Source organism: Neofelis nebulosa, chromosome 7 (genome assembly GCF_028018385.1).
Source record: "Neofelis nebulosa isolate mNeoNeb1 chromosome 7, mNeoNeb1.pri, whole genome shotgun sequence".
Lineage (NCBI taxonomy): Eukaryota > Metazoa > Chordata > Mammalia > Carnivora > Felidae > Neofelis > Neofelis nebulosa.
Genome location: NC_080788.1, coordinates 60,658,348 through 60,672,847, shown reverse-complemented (window position 1 = coordinate 60,672,847; position 14,500 = coordinate 60,658,348). Strand labels below are relative to the sequence as shown.

Sequence of the window (14,500 nt, the reverse complement as noted above, 5' to 3'; positions counted from 1 at the left end):
TTCATATCTCATCTTCCCTTTCCTTTTTAAAAAAAAAATTTGGGGGGCACCTGGGTGGCTCAGTCAGTTAAGCATCTGACTTTGGCTCAGGTCATGGTCTTGTGGTCTGTGAGTTTGAGCCCTGCGTCGGGCTCTGTGCTGACAGCTCGGAGCCTGGAGCCTGCTTGAGATTCTGTCTCCCTCTCTCTGCCCCCACACCCCGCTCATGCTCTGCCTCTATCTCTCTGTCAAAAATAAATAAAAATTTTTTAAAAATTAAAAAAAAAAATTTTATGTTTATTTTGGAGAGAGAGGGAGAGCATGAGAGTGAGAGGGGCAGAATGAGAGAGAGAGATAGTGAAAGAGAGAATCTGAAGTGGGCTCTGTGCTGTCAGCATAGAGCCCAGGGGCTCGAACTCACAAACCATGAGATCATGACCTGAGCCAAAGCCACACATCCAGCCCACTGAGACACCCAGGTGCACCCCCCCCCCGCCCTTTTTTTTTTAAAGAGTTTATTTTTAAGCAATCTCTGCACCCAATACGGGGCTCAAACTCATGACCCCGACATCAAGAGTCACATGCTCTACTGACTGAGCCAGCCAAGTGCCCCTCTCTTATTGTCCCTTTCCTAATTGGTTCTCTACAGAGTTGATAAGACTCAGCCTCCCTACTCTGATTATAGTAAAAGAGAAATGGCAACACAGAGAAAACCTGTGTTATTAAGTTCTGTGGCACTGGCCATAGCAAGCAATCAAAGGAAGAATGACAGGTGCCTGGCTGGCTCAGTCATTAGAGCATACAAATCTTGATCTTGGGGTCATGAGTTTGAGCCCCACGTTGGGGGTAGAGATTATTTTTTAAAAAAATTATAGCATGGGAAAAATGAAGAAAAAGAAAACAACTGAGGAGGATAGGACTATCTAGCTCCTGCTAACACATTCTTGCTTCCTTTGTGCACATGCCGCTCCGTCTCCACAAAGGTTTTCTTATAAGTATTAAAAGGGCAGGTAGGCTGGGTGGCTCAGTAGGTTAAGCGTCCGACTTCAGCTCAGGTCATGATCTCACGGTTCATGAGTTTGGGCCCCACGTCGGGTTCTGTGGTGACAGCTCAGAGCCTGGAGCCTGCTTCAGATTCTGTGTCCCCCTCTCTCACTGCTCCTCCCCCACTCATGCTCTGTCTCTTGCTCTCTCAAAAATAAACATAAAAAAATGAAAAAAAATAAAAGGGCAGGTTAGGGTGCACAGATCCTCTTGCTCCACCTACAGTAGCCTTGGTTTCTCTCTTAGAATGTGTAAAGACTATTATTTCTTGCTTCTTGCCTCAGGAGTGGCAGATTGGGTAGCAGAAAATGGTTTGTAAGCTAGTTTGAGATGAAATAGGCATTTCCCAGTAAGAATTTGCCTTTGCCCTATTCCTTTTGTACATTCTCTTCATCTGTAGGTTGGAGGGCTGGTCCTGGGTGTTTTAAAATAAGATTTACTCTCCATGCCCAGTATGACACAGGCCCTAATGGACTGTCCCAATGAATAGAGATACAGATACCAAAGAATGATTTGTATTCTAATTTCTCTTTTACCACTTCCTAATTTGTTTCTCAGTCTAGAACATAAAGATTCAAACAGGCATATTTCTAGTATGCCCACATAGGGAGCTTTAAAAAAGCAGGTAAAAATGTATCTTTTCCTCGCAGCAACAACTTAATAACTTGCACATGTACGTTTGGGGGGTGGGGGGGGGGAAACACCAGAAAGAAACACTGGGTACTTTATAGACATAATTTTTTATTAACATGGTATCCCTGAGAGGCAGATTAAGGTGTAAACGTTATTCTGATTTACAGAAAGGGAGATGGATACAAACAGGTTGACTTACAAGACATCTGGAACCAGAATTCATATCTGCTGATACACCAACCGGTGCTTTTTACACACAACTACACATAAATATACTAAAGACAGTAATCTCTCATTTTCAGAAACATTCTAGCACACTTACTAAACCATCTCAGATCCAGAGGCACTGCTTTAGACTGGTGTTTCTTCTATCATAATACCTTGTTCCCCATTTTTCCCATTTCTCACCCACTCAGAACTCAGTTTTGTGATTTATTTTGGAAAGTTTATCCCACTCTAATTTACCTAGTAACCCTCCTTCCTTTAAACACTTGCTGTTTCATGAAGCCTTCCTGAATAAAGAGAAAAAAATACCTCCCAGATTTTTCTTATAGAAAACTATAATGCATTAGATCTTAACATTTATGCATAATGTTACTATATTTCTAGATTTCTCTAAAACTGTTACAGCTCTACATGTGCATTTATTGTTTGTCCATGTCAGTGTCATCTGTTTTAGACTAAGGACAAGGACAGAGTCTGTTTACCTTGTGCTCTACTATGAATATATGGGCAATTAATTCAATACTATTTGGTTATACATAGATCAGAATTATACTTGTGTTTGAGAGCTTCTAAAAATAGGTGTGTACAGTTGAATGTGTGCGTGTGCATGTGTGCAAGTATTGGCAACTCCAATGACCAAAAATAATCTGTCCTCCCTGCCATTAGGCTAGAGTTGTTGGCACAAAGTGGTCTGTTTCCTAATCCATGGGAACATGGCAGTGGCTTCTGCTCAGTGCAGGTTAGTATTAAGTGCCCATGGGGTACATAACACTAATCTAGGTGTCTGGAGTGTGTGGAACACAGCCAATTCCCTACTGGCAGCTTTAACTGCTTTCCCTCTCAACATATCCAGCTGGCTTGCTCTTTGCACATCTGGACAAGAGACAGATGAAATTCAGATGAGATGGAAGAAGAAAAAAAGATCAAACTAGATGCTCTACTCTATTCGAGAACATCTAAGACTTGGAAGAAACTAAGAAATTCAGGGTTCATAACTCAATATTTATACAAGGTTTACAATGTTTCCCCATACAGACACCTAGGCTTTTGACAAATTCTTTAATAGGTCAGAGTCAAGGTGGACATTAAACTCTCGTGTAAGGTAAATGAAGTGTGCATGACAAATGTCATTCTGAGGACAGGCTTATGTGAACACAAAGAGCCATTCTTACTTGCATTTCCTTTACTATATAAAGAGCTAGACCCACTCAATTAGAAAAGTCTCACAACGTCTCCCTGAAATGGTGCAGTGATAAGTTTTTCCAGTTGAAATACAGCTGAATAACAGGATGAATAAATAAGGGTATATATCAAAACTATAGGATATACTACCTAGTCCTGTCTATTAAGGGAACAACATAGGCACTGAGAGGTAAAGGTGTCATCTGTCATTTCAAATACAGGCAAGGAGAGGGACTGAAATCATCCTCTCATTCTTAAGATGACTGCCTTGGGAATCATAGATCCAGGAAAAACATAGGAACAAGGGTGGGGTAAATCCTAGAGTGTTTCCTAAGCTAGTTGGGCAGAGAATAGGAGATGGATCTCACTATTGGCAGACTTTTTCCAACCATTTTGATATATTTCTTTCCTTTAAATTCTCAGGAGCTTACTTAGGTGCCGACTGTGACAGAAGTTTTTCTCGTGTATGGATTTCTCGGTGCTTATTAAGAGCAGAGCTTTTACTAAAGCACTTGCCACAATCACGACACCCATAGGGCTTCTCTCCTGTGTGGGTTCTATGATGTGCACGTAAGTCAGAACTCTTACTGAAACTCTTTCCACAGTCAGGACACACATGGGGTCTCTCTCCTGTATGTATCCTCCGATGTGCACTGAAATGAGAACTGTTGTTGAAGCTTTTTCCACACTCTTCACATTGATAGGGCTTTTCTCCTGTGTGGGTTCGCTGGTGAATTATAAGGCTTGAGCTCTGATTGAAGCGTTTCCCACACTCACCACATTGATACGGTTTCTCTCCTGTGTGGATTCTCCTATGGGTGATGAAATTTGAACTGTCACGGAAACTTTTCCCACAGTCAAGACATTTATAAGGTTTCTCTCCAGTGTGGATTCTCCGGTGTCTAATGAGGCGTGCACTCCTACTGAAGCTTTTCCCACAGTCAGCACATTTATATGGATTTTCCACTTGATGGGATATCTGATGCATGAGCTGGGAGTTCGGACCAAAGCTTTTGCCGTATCTGAGATATTTATAGGGTCTCTCTCCCAAATAAGGTTTCTGATGATTTAGAACTTTACCTAAACTCCTTTCTGGGAGTGTTGATTTTCCTCTTCTCTCCCCTGGGGTCTTTTCCCACTGTCGTTCTGATCTACATTCAGTGTCACTGCCTTTACCCTGATTAAGATGCCAGGGAACTTTCCTTTCTGACCTTGCAAGTAATGTCCTATGTAGTTGTACTTCCTCAGAAATATCTCGTTTTACATTCTCTTCGTTATCAAATCCAGCCTCAAAACCTGATATGAAAATAGAATTTTAGAAGTTATCCATTTCTTCAATATTACGTGCCAGGGTTTAGGCAAGTATCACATTAGATTATTAAAGGTAAAAATTAGGAAGGACTAGATCCCAAATGACTACTATCAATTAAAATTCCAATTTTTTACTCCTCTAGTTAGTAACCTATCACATGCTTCTCATCTATTACAGGGACTGATTAATATATTCTTTTAACTCTCCCTGGATACCCACGATCTTCAGAAAATCCTCTCAGTATAACAAGTAAAACTTACCAGCTTTAAGATATGTCCATAAATGCCCAGGAAAACCCTGAGAAACACCTATATCCAAAAGAGCTACATGAGTCCCCTTCCCCTCAAATTCCTTTATGTTGAGAATAAAAACAGAGTAGAAAAATATTTGGTGTCTTTCAAAGAACAGAAGGCTTTCTGAGAGAGAAATTTTGCTACAAAGTATCTCCCTAAAACATTCTCTTTTCCCATGGAAAAATAATCATGTAATGTTCCAAAAGCACTACTCTAATGTCCAAGCTAACCTTTTAATACATTTTTAAAATTTTTTTTTTTTTCGTTTTTTTTTTTAAATTTATTTTTGGGACAGAGAGAGACAGAGCATGAACGGGGGAGGGGCAGAGAGAGAGGGAGACACAGAATCGGAAACAGGCTCCAGGCTCTGAGCCACCAGCCCAGAGCCCGACGCGGGGCTCGAACTCACGGACCGCGAGATCGTGACCTGGCTGAAGTCGGACGCTTAACCGACTGCGCCACCCAGGCGCCCCTACATTTTTAAAATTTAAAAAAAATTTTTTTTAATGTTTATTTTTGAGAGAGAGCACAAGTGAGAGAGGGGCAGAGACAGAGGGAAACACAGAATCCAAAGCAGGCTCTGGGCTCTGTGCTGACAGCTCAGAGGGGCTCAAACTCAATGAGCTGTGAGATCATGACCTGAGCCAAAGTTGGATGCCTAACTGACTGAGCCACCCAGACACCCCTTTAATATTCTTCTAAGAACCAAACACCAGGCTTCCCAGGTCCAGGTTATGTGAATTTGTAGATACTTGCAGATTTTCAGTTTGTGAATGGACTTTGAATTTTCAGATGTTTCAGATAAATTCTGGATCCCAAATTCTCTGAGCTAAATCTGAGAGCAAAGAAATACTGAGTGTCAGCCTGCTTATGTACCCCTGAAAGACAGTATTTCTACCCAGGAGCCCAGTCTTATGAGATGCCCCATGAGATAGAGATTTGTTACATTCAGTTTAACCTCAAAACCTTAAATACGTGTGTATGTACTGTGAGCCTCCAAGGAGAGTAATCGAGCATTTCCTAAACGTAGAAGGCATTTTTTAGTGGAACATACTAATATCCCCATGGACATAATGCTCCACAGAACACCCTTGAGGAATGCAGATCTAAAGAACTTTTGGAAAAGAAAATTATTACTTATTAAATACTTACTATGTGCCTAAGCACTGTGCTAGGTGCTTCACCAAAGTACCTCGTTTATGTCAATCTTAATAAGGTAGGTCTTAATATGTAAGCAAACTTACAGGGTTAAATAACTCGCTCTGAGTCACTCGGCTGACTAATGGACATGAGAATGCAGATTCACGTACATGTATGACTCCAAAATCAGAATTATTCTTCCCACAAGGAGGGAAGCCATAGTGAAATATTTATTTTTCTGACACAGCAGTTAAGATTCAAAGGGTCAATTCCCTCAGGAATCATAGACTTTTGCCCAGCTGTATCTGAAGAAAGAGGTTATCAGGTTTTCATATGTGTGAATAAAGCAGATATATAACTGGTAATACATAGTGGAACTAGAGGAAAAAGCATTAATAAGAATGAACTTTAAAATCAACTTCATCGCACTATGAGTATACAGCATGCTATTTGGGAGATGTTAGCTTTCATATGCCCTGCTAGGTAAACTGTCTAACAGCTCAGATGTAGACAGCAAATTTATAAAGTCTGCAGCCATCAGACTGATGCTGTAGTATGAGAAGGCAAGTCAGGTGAATCATTTATATACCCTCTGAGCTGTTTTAATAAGAAGGAAACATGGAGAAGAGATAAAGCGGTCACAAGAAGAATTCATGAGAGCTGGGTATAGAGGCCAGTCTTCTGGTTTTCAGTTTGTGGATTTTTCTCCTAAATCCCACTGCCTCCCCTTTGCTACTTAAATCTTAAGAAGTAAAAGGATTGGGGCACCTGGGTGGCTCAGTCGGTTGGGTGTCCAACTTCAGCTCAGGTCATGATCTCACGGTTTGTGAATTTGAGCCCCACGTCAGGCTCTGCTGACAGCTCAGAGCCTGGAGCCTGCTTCAAATTCTGTGTCTCCCTCTCTGTCTGTCTCTCTGCCCCTACCTTGCTCACGCTCTGTCTCTCTCTCTCTCTCTCTCAAAAATAAATGAACACTAAAAAAAAAAAAAAATTAAAAGAAAAAAAAAGTAAAAGGATCTTACCACTGGGACTCTGGAATAAGACTGGAGCACGGGTCATGACAACCTCTAAGGGTACCTCAGTATCCTCTTCATCATCCTCAGAATCTTCTTCTATGGTCTCTTCTGCCACCTCAGCTTGCTTCTCAGCTTCAGTCTCATTGACCTCCTGGATGGGGCAAGAGGCTGTCTCCTCTTCCTGGCCATCACTGGATGGGGCAACAACCCTGGCACTCACCAAAGCATCCATTTCTTCAAAGAATGGACAGGTCTCTGGTGCTTGGCCATTCTTGACTTTCCGATAGCTGGTTTGTAGGCTTTTAAACTTGGTCCGACACTGCTCTGGTGTCCTAAGGAATCCATATTCCCATAACCGCTCAGCCACTGCTCCATACAACTGGCTGTTGCGGTGACAGTTCTGGAGGGCTTCGTAGAACTGAGTCTCACTAAGAATTGCAAGGTAAGTCTTCGTCTCTTCATAACCCCAGTGTACACCTGCCACCAGAAAAGAAATTTCAGCACCACTTAATGCAGGCTTTATAGCCTTAATTCCTCAGCCCTATCAAGTGCATGATGAAAAATCACCTAAGCTTGGGCTTCTAGGTGAAAAAATAAAAACACTTCATGTTTCCCAAATCTATACAAACTCATTATAGAATGTTTTGCTTCTCTATATTGTATAGCAATTTCATAGGGACCTTTATTCCTACATTCTGTTTAGCCATTAAAAAAGGAGGATGCCTGGGTGGCTCAGTTAAGCACCCGACTACAGTTCAGGTCATGATCTTACAGTTTGTGAGCTTGAGCCCTGCTTCCCACTCTGCACTGTCAGCATGGGATTCTCTCTCTCTCCCCCCCCCCTCTCTCTCCCCCTCTCTCTCTCTCTCTCCCCCTCTCTCTCTCTCTCTCCCCCTCCCTCCCTCCCTCTCTGTTAAACAAACAAACCTTTCCACCAGATCACTGAAACAGTCATTACATACACTGAGTCAAGAGTACAGGATGCCTTTCCCCATTCTTCTAGTATGGGGATTCTCTGGAATTCTGATCCTAACTAGAAAATAACTGGTCAAAGGAATAAGACCCAGTCAATCACTGTCATGAGTCATCCCTAACTTCTCAGATCATTCTTTTTCCACCAGCTCTACTTCCTTATGAATTAAGTTTTCCAAAGAATGACTCAAGACCCCAAAGAACAGTCTCTTTCACACTTTCACACTTGCGTAATCCCTATTAGGACCCTTCTTCATTTGCCACGGTCTCAAAAATGAAAGCCCAGTAACAGCAAAGACCTGAAGGGTACAAGAGAAGACCTGATAGTAATGCACCTTATTATCCTTAAGACTGAAGGACTGGTTGGAAGCCAGAAAGAAGGAAGCAGCGCAGACAGCATCTCCTGTCCTGAACATTTACTAGTGCTGCAGTCCCCCCCACCCCCCGCCCTGCCTTGGGCTAATATTACTTCAGTATGATTACAGACTCTGCTCCCTGAAGGTCCCCATGGTAGAGGGAAAGGAGATTCACAGTCTTCCTCCCACTGGCCAGCCAACTGGAGAGGACATTGCTTCCATTATCCTCCACTTACTGCAGGTAAAGGAGTGGGGGAAAGAATTGAAAAACAGAAAAAGTGGAAAAAGATGAAAAGAACAAAGATAATGAAAATAGCAGCTAGCACATGTGCCACATCTGTGGTTTACCTGCACTTACTCCAGTGACAAAAAGAATGAAAGATTTTGAGAAAGGAAAAAGTGGAAGATAGGAAGACAAGAGTAGAACACAAAGTAACACATATAGTAGAAAAATGAAAGGAAAAAAATCACAGTGAAACTGCAATTTTACAGATGTAGTCCTGCTGCCATGCCCCATTTTACATGTGAGGAAACAAACTTTGAAATGGTCAGATAACTAAGGTCGCCTAGGTGATGAGTGGTCAAGATTAGAAACAAGGCCTCCTGACTCATAGTTCGGTGCTCTTTCCATAACAACATAGTTATATAACTTATATCAACAGTAATAAATAACACTTAAAAACAGTTCCATAGGCAAATAATATTTCAACAAAGTGTTAAAACAAGATTTCTTACTATGTGTGTTGCAAATCTCATAGAGGAGTCTTAGAAAACGTTTCTAACTTCAGGCAGTCCTTCTCTAGGCTAGGCTATGTAGAAAGGAACACATAATAAATTGACATTGAGAAGTGGGGAAATAAAAGATAAAACACCAGTTTGTATAAGGTGCTCAGTAAATATTCTCCTTAAAGCTAATATAGTTCTGGGTTTTTCTCAGCAGTAAATTATTTTATAATCAGGAAAAAAAATACATTTTAATAAGGAAATGGAAGAAATGATACTTTTTTTTTTTTTTTTAAAGTAGGCTCCATGCCCAATGTGGGGCTTGAACTCCTGACCCCAAGATGAAGAGTCCACATGCGCCACTGACTGAGCCAGCCAGGGGCCCCAGGAATGATATTCTTTTTAAGAGCTCTCTAGAATTTTCTAAGTGTACTTCTTTAAAATATCTAAAATTATTCCCTACTTACTATTATCTAATTTTCCCACAAAAGAGAATGAAATACAGATAGAACTGAGAAGGTACCTCTTTGTTCTGTTTAAGTGACAAAGCCGACAGGTGACATTAAACATGCTGACTGCACATTCAGTCCCATAACTCCTCAGATCTAACCACAGAACCCCCAAAAGGAAAACTTCTTACCACTTGGGCTTCGAAAAAGAACAGGTGCAGTCAAGTTGTCGGGGTCTTGGGGGGTGGCTTCCTGGACCATTTCATCACTGTCAGACTCTTCAGCCATGGCCTCTTCTGCTCCCTCATGCTGCCAACCCCCCTGCCCTGGCTCCTCAGTCTCAGCATCACTGCCCACCAGGCCAGAGTAACAGGCTCTCTCTTCCAAGCCATTACTGGGCAAGGCAATAACCTGGGCACTCATCAGGGCTTCCATCTCTTCAAAGAAGGGGCAGGTCTCAGGTGGGTGACCACTCTTGACTTTCCTATAACTCTTCTGGAGACCTTTGAACTTGGTCCGACATTGTTCGAGGGTCCGAAGGAAGCCAAACTCCCGGAGCCGCTCAGCCACAGCTCCATACACTTGGCTGTTTCGGTGACAGTTTCGGAGAGCCTCATAAAACTCAGTCTGACTGAGAATTGCAAGGAGAGTTCTGGTCTCTTCATAGCCCCAGTGCACACCTGCTACCTTCTCATCCTCAAAGCCCCAGTGATCCTGTTCCACCCAGGTCCTTCTCTCTCTCTTGGATGATAACAGATCAGCATGCATTTGTCTATCTCCTGTGTGACTGCCTCTTGAAAGTTCCTTCTCCTTGGAGCCCAGAGCAGGGACCAATGGCTCTCCTTGCTCCAATCTGGAGACCACACCGGATTTAGGAAATGGAAATCCTGCTTGCAGGGAAGCAAACAAAGGATATCATAATTTGGATTGATCATAAAAACACCTCTGAGTTCAGATCTGCCTTTTTTTTTTTTTTTAAATCCAAGAGGCTTTTATAAAGAAAGTATCTAAGGAAGTGTTTTCAGAAAGTTCAGTGGGTTGGAGAAAGTACACAAAACCTCAAATAATGAGAATATTTTCCAGTGCAGGGTGACAAGAGAGGAAAATGTTCTGTTTGCATGTTCAGAGCAAACAGTTATGCTCCATGTTGCTCCCTAGCCTTCCTCACCACTTACAGGCAGGTCTTGGCACTGCTGGGAACAGGCACCTCCTGTCTCCTGTAAGTTCTCTGCTTGGGGCTAGAAAACTAAACTCAAGAGTAATTTCAAGAGAGAGAGGAGCAGGCGTGAAGGGGGGCGGGTGGGACTTCAACTCATCCATTTCCTTCACACTATCACCAAGTTCTAAAAGTTTTTCACTTTAGTTTGTCCTCTGTTCCTCCGGCCACCATCCAAGTCTAGACTCCTTATCCTCTCACACCCAGATAACTGCAACAGTCACTGTCCTGCCTGACTCCAGGTTCTTGCTTCCTCAGTTCAAACACTATACTATTGAACCTTAACCTGAATGCCTACCACGCACTATCCATTCATATCAGACTCCCCTCCAGAATGCAGCATACATTTATTCATCACTTTGTGCCTTTCCTTTAAGTCCCTCCTATCCAAATGGAACCCATTCTATGAGAAGCTGTATTTGCCAAAGCCCCCCATGAGCCTTCCCTACTGCCCTCCCTCATCGCCCACTCTGCCAAACCCCTATTGTACTCACACAACTTGAGTAACAAGTCATTGTCTGGCATGGTTTCAATATAGTTAAGTTGAACACATATTTGCTTTCAATCACACCATAAGCTCTTTGAGAATAGGCACCTTTGCTTATTGCAGAGTACCTTGCAAGGCATTAGAATACATGTAGGTGTTCAATAACTGATTAATTCTGCAAGTCTCTATGTAGAATTGCATCTGAATTACTAAACAGGCCCTTAAAAACTGCTGAGAAGGCTAGCATCTTAGACGATAAGATCAGAATTCAAAACAACCTCAAGTTAAATGATTAAAAAAACAAAAAACAAAAAACAAAAAAATGGAGTTCAACCAAGTATAAAGAAGAAAAACGAGTTCTACAAAATCAGGTACAACAATAAGCACTAGCCACAAAGACAATGGGAAAGCTGTAAGAGTCCTGGGAGTTACCAAGTAAACAATGATCACCAAATAATTAGTTGAGCTATACTGAAAGAGAACGTAGTGAAATTCAAAAGTGAAATTCCTATTCTGCCTGTACCTACCAGGCCCCTCCCTGGAATAATATAATTTAGTTCTCCACAATTAACATAATATTTGGAAGACTTAAAGGTTCCAAGGGAGAATAACAAAAACTTAGTAAGTTTAAAGAATGGCACTTCTGGGGAAGAGCTTAAGGAAATAATATACAGTTTAATTTGGAGAAGGAAAGTGACTGAAAGGAGGCTGTGCCTTCAAGTATAGAAACGAATTTTTTTTTTTAAATTTTTTTTTTTTTTCAACGTTTTTTATTTATTTTGGGGACAGAGAGAGACAGAGCATGAACGGGGGAGGGGCAGAGAGAGAGGGAGACACAGAATCGGAAACAGGCTCCAGGCTCCGGGCCATCAGCCCAGAGCCTGACGCGGGGCTCGAACTCACGGACCGCGAGATCGTGACCTGGCTGAAGTCGGACGCTTAACCGACTGCGCCACCCAGGCGCCCCGAAACGAATTTTTATCTAGAAAATACTGACCTAGTATCATCATTGCCAAGAGGAAATAAAATAGTTCCAATTCTGAAAAAAATTGGGGAGCCATCCTCTGGCAGATTCGTCAAGAAGAAATATGAGAATACTATAACAGAGGGCTAAACTACATACCTTCAGGAGGTCTCCAACAACTGCATACTCTACAATTTCAACTCAATTCCTAAAATCCCTTTCCCACTCACTATTCCCAACCCTACTTCCCAATTTAGAATGGCATCCTATCCTCCCATATGAATCTACTCCTCACCGCTCCTTTGAAAAGGTCTGAGCTTCTCCTTTGGATTCATCTGCTCCTGTGGTCTCAGGTCTGGGCTTCTTGCCCTCTCTTTCTTGGTTACACCCCTGGGCTGGGGTTCCACTGACTCCTGCCGAACACTTAATAACTCTCGTGATGATTTCAAGGGTGTCATCTTCTCCAAGCGCACTTCCTGCCCCTTCACAGAGACTGTGACCTAGAAACAACCCCCATTAATTGTCACTGCAAGGTTATAATGAGGGGCACTCCCAGAGGAGATTATTTAATACCCCAAAAGAGCTCATCCTCTTGGGACATGGCTAGGGTTGGGGGGAAGGGGAGAGGGTTTAACAGTGAACAAGGGTCTTTCTTACTCCATGAGCTTAGAGCAGCTGGAACTCCAGAAGGAAAAGATGAAATTAGTAAACCCAACTACAAGCTAAAAAATACTTCCCCTTTCTTCCCTCATAAGTAAAAACACCGTTAAGCCATGAATAACTCATTGTGACAGGGTAGCAAAGGTACACCCAGGTAGCATCTCCAGACAAGTTCTATCTGAAAAAGTTACCTGTTCCAGGACCAGAAGAATGAGCATCACCAAAGGAGATTGTGCCCCTCTTTAAACCTGCCTATATCTTAATTGGGCCCTTTATCCTTGCCCCTTCCCAGTCACACACTTTAGAATTCCCCCTCCCTTCTCACCGAACTTCCAGGTCTTCCAGGCTCTCTTTCTAAATCTTCCACCAGAGCCACTGCCTCCTCTCCACTTTCTGGACATTGCTCCTGTACCCAATCCTGGATCTCCCCAGGTAAGATGGTCAGGAACTGCTCTAGCACCAACAATTCTACAATCTGCTCCTTGGTGCGCACCTCCGGCCTTAGCCAACGACAGCAAAGTTCCCAGAGTTGGCTGAAAGCCTCCCGGGGCCCAGCTACCTCCTGGTAGTGAAATCTCCTGAAGCGCTGTCGGAAGGTCTCAGAGTTAGGGCCATTCCCTCTCAGAGTGGGTTTGGCCATCATTCACAGCAGAAAGCAGCTGCCCTCCACTTAAGGGTTCGAGGGCTTACACCTATTTTCCCATGTCCTTGGAGAATCACCTGCAGATGAGTCTCTCACTGTAAGAAGAGTTTCTTCCTAGGGTAGAGAGAGATGGCACTATCAGAAGAAATACACTCATAGGTCTAAAGTCTTGCCAAGAGCTGGCCTGCTTTCCCATATACTCCACATGGCCATCTGAGGTAGCACCAACTTCAGGATAGCAAGCCAAAACTGAACATGAAGGAAAGAGACCTTTCAAAGGCTGCATTTCTGGGTGACTTCCACAGCAGCCCCGGGAAGCAGCAGAGAATAAAGTACTGTCTGCTCTTCTTCCACCTCCCCCCAAATCTGATCCCATTTAGCTCCCCTGACCAATGTTGCAAACTGAGTTTGAACCATATGGGAAACCTGGAGCTTGAGAGGATCTAAAGGCAAGTCACCATCCTGCTGAAGGCAACACAAAGCCCCTGTCCAGCTGGTCGCAGCTGATCTCTCCCAGTACCTCTGCAAGTCCTTCCAGAGGCCCTTTACATCCTCCCCGCCCCCTCAGACTCCACAACTACCAGTTCCCACCCGGGACAAAAATCAAGTACTGAATACTGGTCTTTGTTTTCCCTCACAGCAGAAGTAAACGATCAGCAACTGTTCGGGAATTATTGACGGGAAACCTCGCGCATTGGGAGGACTGGTTTTGGTTCCTGAAGAAGGGCCGGTGGGCGTAGGGAGTCACACACAGTTGGTGGAGACAGGGAGTCCGAGAGGGCAGTAGTAATGGGTCTTCTGATGACGAGTTCGGTTGCTGGCCAGGGGCTCGGAGGGCTGCGAGGTTCGCGGGAGTGGGGCTCAGCTCAAAGAGCGGCGGGTGCGGGATTCCGGCCTCTTTGTCTTCGCTCTCTCCGGCCAGGTCACTCTCGGAGCTGTCGTACAGTCCCTCCAGAGGCCTCCGACCAGGCCAAGGTGCCCTGAGAGCACCCTCCGACTACCCGTGGGGGCGTCTCCCTCTCGGGGCTGACCCTCAACCCACTTGCATTTCTGCCCCCGGGCCTGCCTCACCCTCTTAGGGTCGGGCCCCAACCCGGCTCTGCAGCCTCCCAGTCCAGCTCTCAAACCGGAAGTGCGAACGGGCGCCTCGGGCGCTGAGGGCGCATGCGCAAGGGCAACTACAGAGACTCCTCCAGCAGAGCCCCT

At 43.7% G+C, this 14,500-nt stretch overlaps 1 protein-coding gene across 7 annotated transcripts; it reads right to left on the bottom strand.

Annotated features, from left to right (window-relative positions):
• Nucleotides 1-1,744: 1,744 nt before the first annotated feature.
• On the bottom strand, nucleotides 1,745-14,447 carry ZSCAN29 (zinc finger and SCAN domain containing 29). 7 transcript variants are annotated; one of them, XM_058737990.1, is made up of 6 exons: nucleotides 14,366-14,447; nucleotides 12,977-13,408; nucleotides 12,287-12,491; nucleotides 9,516-10,211; nucleotides 6,831-7,301; nucleotides 1,745-4,359 (listed from the first exon to the last, which is right to left on the bottom strand). In XM_058737990.1, exons 2-6 carry the CDS (start codon nucleotides 13,292-13,294, stop codon nucleotides 3,491-3,493), a joined length of 2,559 nt encoding a protein of 852 aa, XP_058593973.1. In that variant the 5' UTR covers nucleotides 13,295-13,408; nucleotides 14,366-14,447; the 3' UTR covers nucleotides 1,745-3,490. The 7 variants fall into 7 exon arrangements, with proteins under 7 accessions (XP_058593973.1, XP_058593968.1, XP_058593969.1 ...); XM_058737985.1 differs by having other exon boundaries at nucleotides 13,721-14,415; XM_058737986.1 differs by having other exon boundaries at nucleotides 13,906-14,415.
• Between the last annotated feature and the right edge of the window lie 53 nt (nucleotides 14,448-14,500).

Coding starts and splice junctions, on each gene's coding strand:
- ZSCAN29 (XM_058737990.1), bottom strand. CDS start 13,294: ATGATGGCCAAACCCACTCTGAGAGGGAATGGCCCTAACTCTGAGACC. Junction 12,492..12,976: donor CTGGAAGACCTGGAAGTTCG/GTGAGAAGGGAG, acceptor GGTTGTTTCTAG/GTCACAGTCTCTGTGAAGGG. Junction 10,212..12,286: donor CAGACCTTTTCAAAGGAGCG/GTGAGGAGTAGA, acceptor CCCTGCAAGCAG/GATTTCCATTTCCTAAATCC.